Raw genomic sequence first — 18,777 nt, 5'->3', positions numbered from 1 at the left:
GCGGCTTTGAATTTCTAACATATTTCCCGCAATATATATGGGGCTCTTTTATTCGTCGTTTATCCCATTGTGGATTGTGTGTATTCGATTCTGTGTTCCTCGTCGCGCGCGCGGGATATGTCTGATTGAATTCCGACGCTATTTTTGTATTTAGCATCAACGAATCTTGCTCGATTATATTCTGAAACGTTTTCAGGTCGTGCAGAACTTTTTTTAACACTTCGTTCATTCGATTAATGATTAGAATGATCAAAACCGAGCTCTGTGACAGTTGTTGACAGTTGACATGACAAATGAAACTTCTATGCTCTACTTTGACAGGTGCATAGAAATGTATATCATTATGACTGTCAATTCTGGGTTTCTGGTCATTCTGGAATCAAAGGAAACGAATAAGGACCACCAACGACATTTATTTACCAAAACCTTACTCTGGCATACGAAAATGCACTTATAAGAAAGAGTTCCTGGGGAGGGAAGAAACAAAAAGAGAAACACTCTAGAGTAATCTTCCAGTAATGGTTTATTCTGAAAAGTTCCTTTGGGATTTTGAAACTGCAAGATCCAAGAAGTATTTGGATCTGAGTAGAAGCATAAGTTGGTAATGGGCTTCTCAGAAATTGAAGATTGTAGATTCTGGAATGTCTTATAGAGAAAATTATAAGAGGAATGAAGACTTATGCCTGTTTTCACCAACGATCTCTAAATTTTAAGGAATACCTAAGCCCATTTACGTGACTCGTTTCGTTTTTACCAACGTTTAGGGAACTCTTAAATACTAGGGGACACCCTAAATTATAAATGCCCGAAAGTCGACGCCCTATCGAATCCCTAATAAAGTGACAGCAGATTTTGACATGTCTACGATACGCAAAAAATTTTTTTTTTGAGAAATTGATAAATTTTAGTCGTGAATTTCTGGAAATTTATATTAAGGGAAGAGTTAGGTACTCCCTAAGGCTAAGGAATACTTAGATAGGGGCTTGTTTAGGGATCGTTGGTGAAAACGGGCATTAGCCTTCTTGAAGCCTTTTTCATTGGAGCTCTGGAGTTGGAGGACGAGCTGTAGATGGCGCAGTTGTGAAAGCAGCTCTCCTATGTTCGAAGTGGAATTTTACCATACTATAACTATCGACTGTCAAAGTATTCTTTGGGGATTTATATCGGGTTGTGAATCAAATCCAGGATGATGATGGCCATGCAAATTTCCAAAAGCTTGGACAGTACAATTTGAAATTGTTCTTTATCGATGATTGGAAAAATATAATTCCAAGTTCTATGCCCCTCTTTTGACATTTGACTTTTCTATGCACCTCTTTTGTCAATTGTCAGAAGCATAGAGTTGAATATCATCATGTATTTGTCATTTCTCTTGTCATTTTCCACATTGAATATTGCCTCCGTCTCTCAGCCGAACATAAAACGTTTTCAGACACTTTTCGCTCGATGGTTCGGACGGGCAGTCCGAACGTTACGATAATTCTATGTTTCTGGAATGGACTTCAAGGCTTCCAGACTATCACGTTCCGTCTTTCCGCGAACGGTTCGTATTTTTATGGGCTTCTCGCTGTCAAAACGCAAAAGGAACAATCCGAACTGCTCGCCCGCCATTGTGCTCCGGCTAAAGTCGAATTAACTGTCGGCGAAAAAGGCCGATCGACATGCGTAAAAATCGCAGACGGCATGGAAATATGGAATTTGCACATATGAATGCCTCGGGCGGATTTTTATTGCCATAAAAAAAGAGGGACTCGCGCGGACCTATAACGAACATTCTCGGAATGGCGATTTTTCACGGTAAATGAGAGGAGATTTTATTATTCAGTGGTTCGAGCTCTGCACCCCCCTCTCCCTCTCTCTGTCTCCATCGATTCTCGAGAAGAGAACAAGAGTGGCGAGATCTGTGTCAAGAGACAAAAGAATTCAAAACCAACACGGTCGGGGGACTGACAATCGATGACAGACCGCGAGATATAGGTTAACGTCAGTTGTCACCGAACACAGAGTTCGACTCATAGAGCCGGGGGAACTTTTTTTGGACTCGGTAATTATGAGTTTATTTTATTTTCATCACGAAGGCCTATCTTCTGGTTCACTAGTCGATATGAGTTGCAAAGGGACAGATTTCTATAAAAAAAGATAGATTTAGGAGAAATGTAGTAACCAGAAAGTTATTTCGATTCAATTTTTTTCGTGGGCGAATCGTCTATCTATCGAAAAGGTGGATCTACCTGTCGACTAGTTTATATTACGGGAAACGTGGAATTTTCAAAGGGAACATTGTCCTCGCTATAGGGAACCGAGCGCAAAACGGTCAAAGAGACATTCCGTACAGTGGTCTCCTGTACTCGGATGGATACTAACCTTTTCCTGAATTTAATTAGAAATGCCAACCGGCGCAATGAATCTTCTCCTAATCTAATTAAAGACGAGAAAATGTCTGAAGCAAGCCAAAGCAAAGTTCCGATTTTTAAATTTCAAATGCCAAATTTTTGGCATTCGCCGTCTAGGATTTCGAGTCGGACAAAAATTTCCAACTTGCATTTTCGACGTATTGAAAATAGAACCGCTTTAATAAATACCCCGGTAATTCTAATTAGTTGTATTAACACTTCGCGATACGTATTTCGGGTTCGTGTGCGCGTTTAATCTCTCGCGGACGGCACAGGCGTGTATCAGGGGCTGTTCGGACGTTTACGCCGATTGGATTCACTGACGATTGTCTATATCAATAGGGAATACTCCTTCTGACGACAGTTATGTATATTTTATGAAATATCACACTTAAAAATGAAAAAAAAAATGGGCATTTACAATTTAAAGCGTTTCGTTTCTATTGCACAAGTTGGCAACATCGACTGAAATATGCGTTGATAATAAAGGCAACAAATACACTATCTTGATGAGATAGACAAAGATGGCTGTCTATAAAGTCTGCGACGAACGAGTAAGGTCGTTGAATTTTATGGGATTTTTATGGTCGGTTGCTGTTCAGGCTCGCCAGTGAGTACGCGACTTATGATGGCAGTAACAGCTGTTACTTTATAAACAAGCCATTGTTCTTCTCATTTTCTAGCAGACGCTGTTGCCAAATCGTAAACTAGAAACGAAGCGATTTAAGTTATAAAACCTCATATTTGAAGAATGATTTTGAATAGTTTGCGCGGTGCATTTAAAAAATTCATGACTGAAACTCATAGTTATTCAATTTAAACTTGCATATGCTGTGATAACCCAAATTGAGGAGAATTCCCCATTGAAACAATTTTAGATATCCTGCAATCTTCGCATTTTTCATCGAATTAACAACGTCAGAATTTTCTTCTCGAAAACTTCTCATCAGTTAACCTAAATCCCAACTTTTTTTTGACTACATCTGTCATCTTTCGTCACGAGTATTAGGAGTAGGACGAGTAAGCCAGCGGATTAAATGTTCCGGGCCTATTTCCTAAATCAAATTAAGTCCTTGTCGAATTAAGACACCCTTCGACTGTGACGCTGTTAAAGCTGACCTTCTGCAATCACTTTGCTATATATTAAGGGCGGTCCACACTACTGGTGCTCGCTTGCGAGTAACGTTGGCGATAGCACGAGTCGAGAGTCAAGCGCGCAAGCCTTGTGAGCCTGTGACTCAAGTGGTTCTGCTCGTTGTCGGTACATCAAAGGGAAGGATTGTTATGCTCGTCGAGCTACTCGAGTCATGTGGACGCCGACAAGCATGCAAATGAAGCGGATCTTCGCGAGTCAAAGCTTGATAAGTACCTGAGATAATGTGGACAATTATAGAACGAATAACACGACCGCGAGTCGGACGAGTCACACCAGTCTACAAGACGAGTCCAGGGCGAGCACGAGCGCGAGTAGTATGGACCGGCCTTTATTGGAACTCGCTGCCTAAGGACTTTTTCTCCTTCCATGCAAGCGACAAATGTTTCGAAAATTTCAGTCTAACGTCGAAATTTTCAAATTCATATTTTGAAGGTTTTATCCTTAATTTCGTCGATTTTTCCGAACATTTTCAATCGTTGAGGGTGAGCTGCATGCATTTCCACAGATACGTAGCCACCTCGACTTCGAAGAGTAGCTGATTGTACAATTTTGAAATTCATGCTCGTGCTAAGAGTGCGAGAGACGTTTCCCGCCGGTACGATCCTGTCCTCCGAACAATGTCATTTCCTATACCCGGACAGATCGCTGTTTTTCGCCGTCATTGTCTCCGCGGAGAAAACTATACGGGGGGAACGCGTCTATTTTCGGTTTTCCGAAACTCCTCTTTCACCGGCGATATTGTGTAAGTCCGCGACGCGGACGTGATTCATTTGTTTCGCCGTATATCTGCCGTAATGTCCGCGACAGAAATAATGCCCGAACAAATGACGGTCGGCTCTTCTGTCGCACGATGCCTGAATCCGTATTAATATACGAAATTTATTAACCGTCCAACGTATTGCGTTACGTCCGAGGAGATATTTCGCCGGTTTCTGCCTCTTTTCCCGTGTCTTTTTGCGTCAGAAACAACGGACAATTGTCTCGGGAATATCGCTGCCAAGTCATTATTTCGTTCTTGATTAACTTTGGTCACGTGCCGCCTTAATTACGTGTACGTTCGAGTTGCCGGAAAACGTGAAAGCGGACATCGCACAAAGTGAGCGCAGTTTATGGTTACGCGAATAAAAATGAACGTCTTCTGCTCGTCCGCCCGTTTACCCGAAATAAATCGGTCGGGAAATGTCCCACTGCGACAGCTATTACGGCTGTAATTGCGAAAAAAACATAGAAAAATACGATGCTAGGAGTCTCGGGAATTCGGGGATTTCGTCGAATAAGCGGCAACTGCGCAAATGTGGCGTCATAGAAACGCGGAGTCGAAATGTCAAATCGATGTCAGTCGATACTCATTTCATACTCTTCTGTTGCTGGATCTGTCAAAAATCAAGGAATACCTCTCTAGAATCTGACAGAAATATGAATGTATCATCTCAAGAAGATAAAACTTCCAACAATACCAACAATGAAGTTTAATCTTTCAATGAGTGGGACAATCATAAAATCGGACCTTCTTGTCAAGACACTTCGATTGGTAACGCTCTGAGGAAATTTCTGGTTCACCATCCACACCCCATGAGTTTATGAACCCTTCTGAAATTTCCCTCCAGCTTATGATAATGTTGCCAAATTCTCTGATAAAAGGAAGAAAATCAAAGAATATGAATACATATTTCCTTTCCGACGATCTTGCACTTCGTTTGGCAACCTGGCACTACGTTACTATGGTGATAACTTGAAAAGAGGCATTTCACACCATTGGCTCGTGCTTTTTATGTTAACTGACGACGTTGCCAAATAGGGAATACTCCTTCTGACGAAAATGATGTATTTTTATGAAATATCTTTGAAAAGTCACATTTTGAAATAACCATTTCAACCATTTTCCAAAAAAATTATTTAAAACACTTAAAAATGAAAAATAAAAATGGGTATTTAAAATTTAAAGCGTTTCATTTCAATTGAACAAGTTGGCAACATCGACTGAAATATGCCTTGATAATAAAGGACAACAAATACATTATCTTGATAAGATAGACAAAGATGGCTGTCTATGAAGTTTGCGACGAACGAGGAAGGTCGTAAAATTTTATGGGATTTTTATGGCCGGTTGCAGTTGAGGCTCACCAGTAAGAACGCGCCTTTAAATCAAGAGCTGTTATTTTATAAACAAGCTAAGCAGACATTGTTACTTTTATTTTCTAGTAGGAGCTGTTGCCAAATCGTAAACTTGAAACCAAGCGATTTAAATTTTGAAACCCCATATTTGAGGAATGATTTTGAATAGTTTCCGCGGTGCATTTGAAAAATCATGAATGAAACTCATACTTATTCAGTTTAAACTTGCATATGCAGTGATAACCCAAATTGAGGAGAATTCCCCACTGTAGACAAGAATTTTCCGTGGTAGGATTGACAATTCTGTGGGAGCATCCACGAAATAAAAAATATTATCTAAATTTGAGTTGAATTCAATAATTTCTTCATGTATCGATATGTGAGTGGAGTATTAATCGATAGATCATGTGGATCTCGTCGGAAACTCACTGAACTATTTTCCAACTACGAAAATCTGGCAACACCCAAATAAATTGCAGTGATTTTGGCGACAGCCCTTGACGTGAACAATGTTCATTTATGTTCAGGGTTCAGATAGGACTCTAAATTTGAGGATTTCGTCGAAGAAACGGCAACCGCGGAGACGCGGACGCGAGTCACAGAAATGTGACGTTCGAAACGTCAAATCGAACGCGGGCCCATTTCCTGTGGAAACCCCCGCGATAGTTTTCCTGGGCTCTGCCTCCTAGCGACGAGCCCGCTCATTCGCGAAAGGAAACACTAAATCAGACAAGTGCACCAGCCATAAAGCATGGCCACAACCATCTGTAAATAGAGAGTAATCAGTACAATTGAGTCAATGAAAATCACCACAGTTCTCTGGTCTCACGACAATTGAACGTCAATTTAGTTCGTTTAGGCCTTTTTATTATTCATAAAATTTCATAAAGTTATTCCGTCGTTTCGAGGGACCGAACAGGCGTTTTGTTTGTTTTTTCCATTGACGTACGTGCGTCATTGATGGCGCGATCCGAAGTGGGACGATTTACGAGACTATCGTGACGAATACAATCTGGGAATCTAGCAAAATTCCCCATATAGTATTCTGTGATTTCGGACTGTCACCTGTCACAAAATCAGAACATAGAATTTTGTTAATGACGTATTGTTCGCGAATCGTGCTGCGTTTCGTCGGACCAATTCGGTCTGAATGCGACATAAAATTCCAGCAAATTTCGAGTTGAACGATCTCCGAGTATCGATCGATTCTTCGCCTGAGAAAATGCCCGTTTTATAAGTCTATAAAATGATGCAAAATCGTCTTACAGTTCGCCGTATCAGTTGGTAATTGTAATTTATGTTGAGATACGCCACTAAATAAATAAGAATGAATACCCAATAAACGTTAAAATGTACATTGCCAGTACAAATACATTGTAAGTTTACGAGGTCCGCTCCGTGTGAGGATAATTATTATTTTATGGGGAACGAAAAACGATCTACCCCCGTATTATCACGTTGAAGGAAACATCGGAGATAAATCAGTGGTTTTTTACCCGAAGCGAATTGAATTTCGAATTATTGACAATGACGCGGACCACAGACGGATGACACCCGATAACCTAGATCACAGACATAATTTCAAGTTTTAAACGATTGGCAACAATGTTAACCACAGACGCAGTGACAGATACCGATCGGAGCCATCGAGGAGCGTTAAAAGGATAACGTCAACGTCGAAGGCTGCGTTCGTTAACGTAAAATGAAAAAGAAAAAAAAAACGAGTTTCCGAACACAATACGAATCAGGTCGCCGTCGACAGACGCTGCTGGCACAGAACAAATTGCCTTAAATTGAAGATGACAGATTTGAATGTATAAAAATGCTGGTCGGACAGTTCGAAACCGACCAATTTAGACTCGTATTTCCCGGCCGAGCTTGTTCTGTTTATTATATTCTTTACAATTCACTCGAACAAATGAGGAAATTTCAATCATTTCATAAATATATTTAGCGTATTGCTATGGGAACCGTTCTCGACCAATTAAAATTAACTGGCACTTCGAACGTTGAAGAGTTAACATGAGAGTAATAATCTTCTATGAACGGATTCTCTGTGATTTCGAGGGAAGAGGGATTTGACACTGAACGTCGTCCATTCATAAATGACGCAAAATACCTTCGATCAGATTAGAAAACTGATTTTTTTATACAGTTGGCAACATTTTCATAGAAATAATGGTAAACGTCAATCAGAAATCAACCATTCGAGAGATTGTTGTCGTCCTTAGACATTGGAAGGAGCTCTAAAGATATCCAAGTCATTTTTTTGGTATATGATGTGGATGAATTTATATCGAAAACAAGACTTACCGTTTAGTGGACTCTGTTCCAATGGCGGTGAACTAGAGTTCTCAGTCTTGAGTTGTCCATACGGAAAAGATGAAGCATAAGAGAACATGCCCTGAAAAAGAAGAAATGTCAATTTGCGTTTTGGATGGGTGGATTTTCTATGTTCCGTTAGATTTCGTGTCAGTTGTGCCAACTTCATTTTCGAGCAGTGTATTTGCATATAATAACGAGAATTTAATTGATACTCCCGAAGTCAACACTCGCTTTTCGACTTCTAAGATAGAAGTAACTGTAAAACAGGAGAACAATGGCACCTTACAAATGGAACAATTAAAAAGCCCATAGAGACGTTGGTGTGAAAACGAATTGTTGGTTCTATAAATTATCAAAGTCGAAAGAAAATTACTGTAATAATTTGTTCTTATAATCATTCATTCTTTCTCGTAGCAGCCGGCTGCATTATTTTCGTAATCTCGAATTAAATCTTTTCTCGATTTTGGGAAAAATTGCGTTTAATTGGACGTTACAATTGGCGTCTAGTTACCCGTGTACCGATTCTCACAACTTTTTTCCTTCTGCCGTTGTTAACAATGTAAGTTAATTGTTATCTTGGATCCAGTTACAAATTGTTCAATTTCTTTGTTGCGAGGTTTCCGCCACTCGGTAGTAATTTAATTGGAGCTGCGATACCAGTTTCGACATGAATTAATCATTTTTCGGAGGCAAGCTATGTGCTGTTCGCTGTGTTTTAATTTTTTATTGTTTGATATCGATTTTCTGATTTTTATATCGATACCCTGTATTAATTGAGAAATTCTCTTTTGGAAACTCCACGATTAACAGTTGTTTAATCGTTCGTTTGTTATTGTAGTTTTTTGTATACAGGGTGAATCTATACAGGGGGTGAGTGTTTGGCTGGTACAAATATTTTAATAGTTGATTCTTGAGGTCAAAAGAAACACTTGTTACCTTTACCATTTTTTCTGAATAGGCTCGGTTTAAAAGATACAGGCTGTTGAAGAACCATTAAAAAATTTTATTTTTAGTTCTGTCTCTCAAACTTTTTTATCGAATGAAATGAATTTCGATGTGAAGTTTTTTATTTATTTGATGAATCTTTTTCGAACACAAGATATTACCCACGTCTTTCAGTTTTCTCATTATGACTATAATCTGCCATAAAAATACAAAAAATTGAAAGAACCCAACTCTTGAAAGTAAGTTGGATGCTATCTAATAAATATTTGGACGTTTAGTAAAATGAAAGTATTTTTCATATTTTCTCGTTAATGCTCCGTTTTCGAGTAATTTGATGTTCAAAAAAAAAATTATCTGTGAAATTTGAAAAATTTGGTACTTTGGCTGAATACAACTCTGTTGAGAAGATCCACAGATGTGTAGTACCACAGATTTAGCTGGTAATTCTGAAGGTAATTTCATTTTTCCAGGGGTGGCACAGCTCATTACGAAAACTCAAAATGGCTAAATCTTTTTATCAGGGCCGAATCGGAAAAAATGGTATAAGACCAAAGTGTTTCTTTTGATCTCAAGAATCTACTGCTAAAATGTTTGTACGAATCAAAGACTCCCCGTATTTTGTGATCCTATTTCAGTTGAAGGAACCGTTGTACTCCAGTGTAAAAATGGGAGTGCTTTATACAGGCACCCTGTAGCCTGTAGCCCTGTAGATTCATCAATGTCTTTACTTCGTGAGCGGGGTTTTCAGTCAAAAATAAGGGTAGTTTTTTCGATAGACAGATATATTGGAACAGTCTCAGCATTACAGCACAGCTCCTTTCATTCTGAATTTTGTAGCTAACTGTCTCTTTTTTTCTGAAAGTTCTCAGACGAAGATTTCAACCCCTCATGGGTAGAGTATCACCCTGTATACAAATTTATTTCCTCTATATTGACATTTTCATCTTTATGTGTACCTTGAGAACATTAAATGAGTGTGGATAACAGAATGCTATACCTGGCTAGAATACAAGATTTGATCAGCTTCCAAACTTACCCTGGAGTTGATGTGCGCTGCCTTGTCTCCCCTCTCCTCGCCAGCCATGCCAGAACTGGCCTCTTCCGAATTTGGAACAGCCTTGCTCTCTCCGTTCAGCGCCTTGAACCTCTTCGCCGTCTGCATGGGACATTTGGAGGAAGAGTTTTGACTAGAGCTCGTTATGGTGAGGTTGGGGATATTTGGAAAATTTGAGGTATACTTATTGGTCGCGTCTGTCGTTTTGGGGGATAGGGGGGTGCTGGGGGGAGTGGGGGGTTGGTTGGGGGGTGTGCTCTCGGTAGAGGGCAGGTGGAAGTTGAAGTTCTCGAAGAGTTTGCCTGGAAAAAAAAGAAGGGAGTTTGAGTACGCTGATCTTGGAGGATTTCTTCAGTGGTACTTGAGTGGATTGATTTAATAGCTTAGGTTTTCGAGTGAAGACACTTCGAAGGCTTGGGAAGGTTTGTGTTCGAAGTTGTTGGTGAAAATTGTTGAGAACCAACAACAGATGAACATTGGCAAGCGCTACTGAGTACTATACATTTACCCAGAGCGCCACCCAATATGGAACGGTGTCTGATTCAATTCCCTCCAGATATCTATCTTCCATATTGGGTGGCCCTCTGGGTAAATGTATAGTACTCAGTAGCGCGTGCCAATATTGAATAAGGTTCCATCAATTCCAAACGTTCTCCATCGGAGAAAAATGCTATGTTGCTCTGATGAGGTCAGATGAGACCGCAACAATGGTCAGCATCTACTCTTTTTCGATGGAGCGTACTCCATTTGGGGCTTTGACGATGGCAAATTGGCTAGCTCAATTCAGATCGTAACACTTGTTGATATTCATATCGGCGGGTGGTATGCATCTGAATTTATCCTTATTATTGTATTCATTGCCTTTAGGCGTGATCATTCTATTATTTTGACCAATATTCGACAGGGGACTGAGAATTTTAGTTGTGGATTGTCGTTGGACTGTTTGGTCTTCGAAGTGATCCGCTGTCAGCCTCGAACAATTCGCTACACAGTGAGTTCCATATATTACCTCTCAATATAGTTGCTGGGAATCTCGTTAGCAACGTGGTCTGTACCTATCGGCGCATCGTCCACATACCGCGCAACAATGAAATTCCAACGGCTGTTAAGACAGAACATCGACCAGGCGCCTGATGCAGCAGCCTTCTCATTACTCTTGTTGTCGCGGAATACGGCTTAAATTCGTCGAAAATCGAGATGGAACAGGTTTTTCCCCCTTGGCCGGGGTCCCCGATGCTCCGGACAAATTAATCAACACCTTCTGCCAGTTTCGGAAATAATTCAATTATTTATCCCCGGTAATTTTTAATGATAGCGTGCGGCAATAATTTATAATTTAATTGAGGCGACCTGACTTATCGGCCGATCCGCTGCTGGATGATGTCGTACGACGTTGACGTTGAGGTCTGGACCTGTCCTGTTTACGTACCCATGAAGTTGGTGGATGTAAACTGAACAATCGTCTCTTTATTATTGTGGATTATTGAGTATTTGAAGATTTCAGATTGTTAAGGGTCTAATGTAAGGGTTTTTGCAGCTATACACCATCTGAAACTGGAGCTCCAGTTCCAGAGTTCCAACGAACACCAGTATCTGGGATGTCTTCGGAGAGACTACATCCTTGCTTACCAGAGGATCTGATCTGATCCTTCTTCTCACAGAATTTGCACCAATCAGTTTCTGCTGGACCAAGATCAAGTTTCAGCCCTGGAAGATTCCACCAGTTCTTCGGTTCTTTCCTTCTCCAGAAACTCTTTTGTAGGGAAACTTCTCGTTTTCTTCAATTTTCGGGTAACCATAAGAACCCAGGTTCAAAACCTTGTTATTTTTGCCCATTTCATTGAGTTTTCTTAGGCACTCTGATAGCATATGTGAATATATTCAGTGAAGGCTTTGGTAGCAGCTTGAGTGTCAGATTAGACCCTTTTCTATGTTAATTTCCGCACATCTTTCAGTTGCAACTATTTCTGCATGAAAAATGCTTCAGCCTACAACATTTGGCGACGGCCTCTTTCATTGTTTTTGGGCCATGTGTGGGCCATTTTCTGGCGGATTTCTTTTTCCAACACCTTAACCTATACTCCATTCACTTTTATTTATCATTCGGTTGGCCATGGAAATTTGACACATTCCAATCTGTGTAGTAAGAAAATGTGGGTTTATGACGCTTGTCAAAACATTGGAAAAATTGGAGTATCGAGCCATCATCAAGTACCTGCATTTAAAAGGGTTAAGAGGTAAGCAGATTCACGAAGATATGCTTAATACCCTTGGTGATCAATGTCCTTCGTATGCGACCGTGAGAAATTGGACTGCAAGCTTCAAAAGAGGTAAATTTTCCATTGAAGATGATGACAGATCTAGAAGGCCAGTTTTTGTGTCAGTCCCCGAAAATCGATGCAGTTGATGACATGGTTTCGTCGAATATGGCTAAAACAGATATCAGAAGCACTGAATACATCATATGAACGCGTTCATCATATAGTTCACCTCAATTTTGACATGAGAAAAATGAATCCCCAAATGTTTGAATATTGACCAAAAGCGTGCAAGGGTAGAAGCATCGCGTTCGATCTGTGTTCGATTTGAAAACGATTTAGACTTCTTAAACCGAATTGTAACTATGGATGAGACTTGGGTACATTTGTACGATCCAGAAACAAAGCAACAATCGATGGAATGGCGACACTCTGGTTCTCCAAGACCTAAGAAGTTCTGGTCCAAAAATGGGCTGGAAAAGTTCTTGCTTCAATTTTTTGGGATTGCCATGGAGTAATCCTGATTGACTTTTTGGATAAGGGTAGAACAATAACCGGAGATTATTATTCGACATTACTGACCACTCTACGAGAAAAAATTGGAGAGAAAAGACGCGGAAAGCTATCCAAAGGTGTTTTGTTTTTGCAGGACAACGCAAATCTCATGTTGCCTTGCAAAAATTCGTGAATTAGGGTTTGAATGACTAGAATACCCCCCTTATTCACCAGATTTGGCTCCATCCGACTATAATCTCTTTCCTCAACTGAAAAAAAGTTACCTACTATGAATGAGCGGACCTTAATTCTAAACAGCACTTCCTGAAAACCTGTCTTCTCTCTTTTTCAATCACTTTCGGAATTTTTGTAATATCAATCGATATTATAGCTTTGTCAACGTCCTTATGACATAACCGACATTTCATGAGTGCCAACCTTACTCCGTTGTAGTAACAAAAACTCCAGAAAATTATTTCATGGCCGACCGAGTGCTAAAATGAAAGTGAATGGGGTATAGATTCGTGATTTGTGACAGACGAAAAATTGACAGAGAAAAAAAGACTTAGAACCCGAGAAACCAGACGGGGGAGTCCTGCCCGTATCTGAATTGCAAAATTTCCATCTACGGGACGGGGGAGATAAATAATTTATGTTATTAAACGTACGGGGATCCGATCCCGGTTCAACCTAACCTATAAGCGCGCAAAGACGGCATAAAGAATGGAATTTATGAAACACGCCGTTCATATTGTATTTTCATATTGTACTCCGGGAATATGAATACGAAATTACCAGCCAGACTCGATATTTTTAATATCGGAACAATTGAATGCGAACTCATATATGCAGCACGTTCCGCGGCCCGCTTCGTTTTCGTTTTTTGCCTTCTCTCCCCGGGGCCCGTACATGACGTTTAAGTCGTCGTCGTCGTCGTATAGACGAAACAAAAGAACGGCCGCTGTTCAATTGTTTCGGAGCAGATAAGGCCCCGCTCGGATGCTTCAATTATCACGTGACGATTTCGTTATGGTACTGAGGGAAGAACCATCGGTTTTTTTTCTACAACACCACGAGAAGAAACATTGAATTTCGGTATATATTTTTCAACGTACGCTACTTGAAAAGGATACCCATCCAAGTGCCTCAAAAAGGGATTTCGTCGTTCGATTAATCGTATAAGCCGATCTTGTGCGATGGTTGTAGCTCTTGCTCTTCGACCACTTGAGTATAAGCAGCACTTTCAGTAGTATCGATTCTACGCTCTACTAACAACGCTTTGCGAGACGCAGAAACGATTAGCTACTTCTTGTTGGATTAAACCCGCGTTGAAAGTTGAAAGGATTGTAAACGCATGTTGAACTCGTTTAAATTGAACTACACAACCCCAACTGAGGTGCAATAGCCATTTATCGCACATACGGACTAAAAAAAATGATTTTGTTGTAGTTTTCTTTAATGATGCCATTAAATGTCATGAGGACCATATTTTGTCTCTGCAAGACGCAAACATACGCCTGTCCACATGGGATGTAGGGCATCCTGAAAATTCGATTCAATTGTGAAGTTTTCTTACGAATATATACTTGAATTTCTGGTCAGTGTGAATGACATTTAGCTCTCCCCAAGAGGACAAAATAGAGAATATCGAAAAATTGTTGGAATATGCGATATACAGGGTAAGTCTTTGACTCGTACAAAAATTCCAACTGTAGATTCTTGAGGTCAAAAGAAACACTTTTTTCCCCATACTATTTTTTCAATTCTGCCCTGATAAAAAGATATAGCCATTTTAAATTTTCATAATGAGCTATGCCACGCCTGGTAAAACAAAATTCCCTTCAGAATAACAAGCTGAATCTATGACATTACACATCTGTGGATCTTTTAAACAGTGTTGCATTCAGCCAAAGTACCCAATTTTTGGAATATCACAGATATTTTTTATTTTTGAACATGAAATTATTTAGTTGCAAGAGTTGGTTTCTTTGAGTTTTTGGTGTTTTAATGGTACATAACGGTCATAATGAGAAAACTGGAAGACGTGGTTGATATCTTGTGTTCGAAAATGATTCATCAAATAAATGAAAGAGTATATTCCGAAATTCATTACATTCGATGAAACCGTTTGTGAGATAGAAATAAAAATAACATTTTTTATGGCTTTTCAACAGCCCGTACCTTTTAAATCGATCCGGTTCAGAAAAAATGGCATAAGAAAAAGTGTTTCTTTTGACCTCAAGAATCTACTGTTAAAATTATTGTACGCGTCCAAAACTCACCCTGTATTTTCTGTAGGTTTCGATCAGGATAAGAATTTAAAAAACTATATTCGACTCTTCTTCAATTATGATCACCACTCACGCATTCTAATGACGTTCCTTATCTCCTAATGAATTGGAAGCGTCAGCCTAGAGAAGGACGGAATATACCATTCTCGAATTTCAATCGTGTCCTATACGCTGTGCCACACGGTAGCGAACTAGAACCGGCCCGGAGAATTGAAAAATTCCTGTTGGGCAATGGTGAATATTACCGAAGAACCTAATCCATTAACACTGGACCGAATACGTTCTTGTAGTTTGTCTCGGCGACGACTAGGTGGCCAGGTGCGTAGCTTCCAGTAGTCGATAGTCTTAAATCTCGCAGAGTGGAGAGTTCAAGAAATTTTTTATGAGAGAACAGACGTGCCTCAAAGACTTCATTGTAAGGAATGTTCGAATTGAATACGAGCAATTTCCATACAATAATATTAGTTATTTTCGCCTCATATTTTCAAATATCTGTGAAGTTTTTCCACTTCACTCATCCATAATGGATTGAATGAATTACTGTTGTTGATGTTTGTTGGAATGTGAAATTTCAATCATAGATATTCTGATTTGTCCCAAAAAACCATAACAAACGAAGGTTTATTAATATACTTAGGCCAATGTGATTGGTGCCAACCTCAATTCTGTCAAACCTACGTTAACCTTCATTTGTAAGAAAAACGACAGACGGGAGTTCATTCTGTGATCGAGGATTCAAATTTACGTTTGTTAATCGTCAATATTCCCGACCCTGTCGTTTCTCCCGGCCGGTCCGCCGATGGTCCTTCGCGTCGGATCTCGGTGCATTGTTCTCCGACAATTAAACCTCACGCATATAGACGCGCGCGTTCTACCCGTTTAGGAACGCAGCCCGGGTTATTCCTTCCCGTCAGCCAACTTCGTTCGAAGTGTGTGTGTGTGTGTACGTAGATCTAAATATCATTAAAAAACATATTTCAATTTATCACAACCTAGATCGCATCAGGCCTGGACAAAGACGGGCGAGGGCGACAGGCGCTCGACAGACGGAGACGGCTAGATCGGGGCATTCTGACAGAAACATATGAATAATTAGACATTTGAATATCGGATAATGACGCAGCGCAAATGGAATTTTCGACCGGTCACGTCGACTCGATATTTTATTCCGTTTTTATAGAAAAGTCGTCGGGGAAAATGACGCCCAGCTTGAATGGGGGAATTAACGCCCTCTGTTTTCATGGCCTACGTTGTTTCAACTTGAAATGGACGCAAATTTTCTCTGGTTTCGCCACGGTAGACATTTCTCATTCAACACCGTAGGACCATAGAATAACAGGAAGATTTCTTAACGCTCTGTACATCCTCACTTGATTAATCTAGCCATCTAAGATCTCAATGATAATGACAGCAGTGACATAAACTCAAGATTGGTCGAAAAACACAACGAATTACGGTGTTTATGAAAGTTGGATTAGATGTTTCCGATTAATTGACAGGTGTTAAAATACGTGATTTCTTGAACAAACATCTCGAGTACCTTCGAGTCGGCTTTCGAATGGAAACAGTTAAATAAATAAATAGTCGTCGCCCGATGACCTTTGATAACCGGTACTTTTTTTCATAAATGACACAAGCCGAAAAAAACTAGTCGATTCCATTCCTATCTATGCTTTCATAGTGCATATAGAACCGGTAATGAACTTTCTATGTGTGAATTCGTAGAACTCGATGATTCGTCGACGGTTGACATTGACATCCCTTGGACCATAGAGAGGAAAATGTTGATTAATGGAGGTTAATTTGGAACAATCGCGAAGGAACGCAATTAAGGATGTTTTATTGGATTTTTGGATCTGTTCACCGAGCCGCGATCTATTTACAAAACGTTGATCTGCGAAAAGTCGAACAATCTTTGGACGCATCGTTTAATTGTTTCGCTTCCCGATTCTGGTGATTTATCGAACGAGGGCCGGGCGAAAAGTTACACAATGTCGTTTCGTGTAGGATTAGTCCGAATATCTGTGACATCGGTCGCAGAAATTGAAAAACATCGAATTATTATTCATCGAAATTTTCACCATAAAAAGTACCCGTTTTATAGTTGATTATTCGACACAGAAATAAGCGGTCAAATGGAAATGAGTTACGGCACTTTACGGATTCATGTAAATAGCGCGAGTTGTGTCGGGTTTTTTTCGATTTCAAAGTACAATTATGCCCGAAAATAGACAATTCAACATTAGAATACAATAAATTGGAACAATGAGAAGCGAAGGTACGAAATATAACGGAAACACGGTAAAATAATTCAATGTAAAAATTTTAATTGGTTCTCGAAAATCTACAGAAACCGAACGTATCCCCGTGATCATCGAATGCGGTGACAGGTGACATATGACAGACGAAAATTCTTCTTCTTCTTAAATGTGAACTAGATGGATAATTCGATCGGGTTGCTGTATCGTAGGCGTATTAGGCAACGAATCGGGTTGGAAAATCGACAATGGTTTGTTTATTATTCAAAAGTTCCTTTGTCAGTGGTACCACCCGTCTAGGAAGCACCAAGAGGCGACGTGACTCTGCAGGAAAATTATAATTCTATTTGTGCTTCTAAACGAATTGTTGAAAGTCATTTCGACACTTGTGGATGCTGTTACGGTCCGTCGTTAATTAGAGAAAGTTTCATCTTCGTCGCGGCCGACTAGATAATGGTGCATTTTGAGAGATTAACGGGGAAAATTTGAATTTAGAAGACATCTTAATTGACGTTATTGTCATGATATGAAAGCGTTCGTATGGCACGTTGATGCGAGTAGCTTTTTTTCACATTATTCAGAACTTGAAAGATTTATTATACCTCAAGTTTGGTAGATTTTATTTTTTATTTCATGATTTTGTTTAAGGACAAACTGGTGGAACGGACAAAAAAGGTTAACGAGTTTTAAAAGAAAATACGCCAGCTTATTGGCGAAATCGGTTTTCTGTTACGTAGATGTGTGCGTGTGTGTGTAACGCTTTATTTTCACTATGTTAGAGGTCGCAACTTTGAAGTTATCTAGCTCAAATTTGGCATCACAATGATGTAGATTTGCCATCGTAAGAAACCTATGCATTCTGGTTGAAATCAGAAGAACCGTTCTCGAGTTATGCCCACTTTTCCAAGGAATGGTCGTGCTCACGCTAAAATTAGCAATTTTATATGTACCGATGTGAAATTTCTCTAGTCACCTGGAGAGCGACGTAATCTGTAGGTTTGGTCAAAATCGGATCGTTTCGGAAAAAATTACAGTGCTGCCAAGTTGACAGAAAAATCTGAAAATTGAAGAATCGCTCATCATGGCCACCTCGATTACCCGATCTTACTCCCATCGAGAATTTTTGGGATATTACGGGCAGAAAATCGAGGAACCTTCAGCGATACATTCGGACGAGAAGGACCAACATTTAGAATACATTTTCGCGTTGTGATTAACGACGGGGGCATACCTACACGAAAAGCAACGTTTTCCGACGTCTCGGATTCGTACGTTCGCGTCCGGGTTGATTTATCGCGTCGTGGAACGAAAAAAAGGTCGGTGGGGAATAATTAAAACACGAAATGTCCGCGGGCAGTCCGGCAACGTCGAAAATCGAGATGGTATCCGAAATACCGAGGCAGCGGACGTTTATAAATTCAAAACTCTCGTGGTATCGTACCAAAAAAGAGTTATTTAAAACAGAAAATAAACCATTTATCATTGTT

The 18,777-nt window shown here is 39.9% G+C and overlaps 1 protein-coding gene across 2 annotated transcripts in view; it reads right to left on the bottom strand.

Annotated features, from left to right (window-relative positions):
• The window catches only part of LOC123319810 (zinc finger protein castor homolog 1-like), an 89,772-nt gene that overhangs the window by 14,210 nt on the left and 56,785 nt on the right, over window positions 1-18,777 (bottom strand). For both annotated transcript variants that reach the window (XM_044906754.1, XM_044906755.1), the window contains exons 4-5: window positions 9,971-10,290; window positions 7,978-8,068 (exon numbers count right to left, since the gene is read on the bottom strand). In XM_044906754.1, the coding sequence (XP_044762689.1) occupies window positions 7,978-8,068; window positions 9,971-10,290 (411 nt within the window). The remainder of the gene's footprint in view (window positions 1-7,977; window positions 8,069-9,970; window positions 10,291-18,777) is intronic.

Source organism: Coccinella septempunctata, chromosome 9 (genome assembly GCF_907165205.1).
Source record: "Coccinella septempunctata chromosome 9, icCocSept1.1, whole genome shotgun sequence".
NCBI lineage: Eukaryota > Metazoa > Arthropoda > Insecta > Coleoptera > Coccinellidae > Coccinella > Coccinella septempunctata.
This window is presented reverse-complemented; position numbering and strand designations above follow the sequence as displayed.